General features: G+C 45.0%; 1 protein-coding gene across 1 annotated transcript; it reads left to right on the top strand.

Annotated features, from left to right (window-relative positions):
• Positions 1-772: 772 nt before the first annotated feature.
• Positions 773-1552, top strand: LOC149788663 (uncharacterized). The gene is made up of 2 exons (XM_089973537.1): positions 773-848; positions 984-1552. Exons 1-2 carry the CDS (start codon positions 773-775, stop codon positions 1550-1552), a joined length of 645 nt encoding a protein of 214 aa, XP_089829663.1.

Raw genomic sequence — 1552 nt, forward strand, 5'->3', positions numbered from 1 at the left:
ACTACAGAATATAGTAGAGAACTTCCCAGGCAAAGACATCAACATCCTCATAGGTGAGTTCTATGCCAAAGTTGGGTCAGACAACACGGGGTATGAACAAGCCATGGGGACCCACGGTCTGGGCGAGATGAACAAAAATGGAGAGATTCGCAGACCTTTGCGCACTGAACAACCTGGTCATTGGGGGTACCATATTTCCCTACAAGAGAATCCACAAGAATACACGGATATCACCAGACTATGTGACAGAAAATCAGATTGACTGCATTGCCAAGAAGTTCAGAAGATCCCTGCAAGATGTGAGGTTGAAGAGGGAAGTAGATGTGGCATCTGACTACCACTTAGTTGTCGCAAGGCTGAAACTTAAGCTGAAGAAGAACCGGATGGGCACAAAGAGAAGAAAACAAAGTATAACGTCAGCCTGTTGAAAGATGCAAAATAAAAGAAGAATACAGACTGACGATTAACAACAAGTACCAAGTGCTACAAGAGCTTCTTGCAGATGAGGAAGACAATGCAAACAACAGATGGCAAAAAGTTAAAGAGGCAATAAAATCAACAGACCAAGAAGTAATAGGTCACATGAAGTACCAGCAGAAAGAATGGATTTCAGCCGAAACATTCCGCAAAATCCAGGATCGTAAACAGAAAAAAGCAGCAGTAAATATCAGTAAGACAAGAACTAAAAATGTAAAATTGCAGAAAGAGTAAACGAACGCCCACAAAGAAGTGAAAAGAAGCATCAAGATAGACAAGAGAAATGAGAGAAGGAATGGCAGCAGAGGCAGAAGAAGCGACCGGAAATGGAAACATGAAGAAGCTGTATGACATCACCAGGAAGCTGTCCGGCAAGTACAACAAAACAGAGAGACCCGTAAAGGACAAGCAGGGAAAGAACATAGCAAATACAGAACACCAAATTAACAGATAAGCAGAACATTTTGAAGAATCGTTGAACAGGCCAGACCCACTAAATTCCCTAGGAATCCACACAACCAACGCATATCTCCCCATAAGCTGTGACAATCCCACCAGAGACGAGATCAGGAAAGGCATCACCCAGCTGAAGAACGGCAAGTCAGCTGGACCTGATGGAATCCCAGCAGAAGCCCTCAGAGCAGACTTAGATGCTTCAGTGGAAATGCTATACCACCTCTTTGAGACGATCTGGCAGGAAGAAGAAATGAAGACTGACTGGAAGGAGGGACACCTCATCAAGATCCCAAAGGCGACCACAGCAACTGCTCCAACTACAGAGGAATCACATTCTTATCAGTACCAGGGAAACTGGGTCCCCTTGGAGAGGGTGAAGGAGGCCGTTGACACACAGTTACGAGATGAGCAAGCGGGTGTCCCGCAGAACAGATTGTGTACGGACCAAATAGTTACTCTTCGCATCATAATCGAGCAATCGTTGGAGTGGAATTCTTCACTCTACATCACCTTTGTCGATTATGAGCAGGTATTCGACAGCATGGACCGAGAGACAATCTGGAAACTTCTTTGTCACTACGGCAGGACAGCACACAGACAGCTTCCTAGTGCAGACTGA

Source organism: Sinohyriopsis cumingii, chromosome 11 (assembly GCF_028554795.1).
Source record: "Sinohyriopsis cumingii isolate HCF-2022 chromosome 11, ASM2855479v2, whole genome shotgun sequence".
In the NCBI taxonomy this organism is placed as follows: Eukaryota; Metazoa; Mollusca; class Bivalvia; order Unionida; family Unionidae; genus Sinohyriopsis; species Sinohyriopsis cumingii.

Excerpts from the sequence above, each read along its gene's own strand:
- LOC149788663 (XM_089973537.1), top strand. The coding sequence starts at position 773 with ATGGCAGCAGAGGCAGAAGAAGCGACCGGAAATGGAAACATGAAGAAG. Across the intron at positions 849-983 it reads CATCACCAGGAAGCTGTCCG|GAATCCACACAACCAACGCA; the intron begins GCAAGTACAACA and ends TAAATTCCCTAG.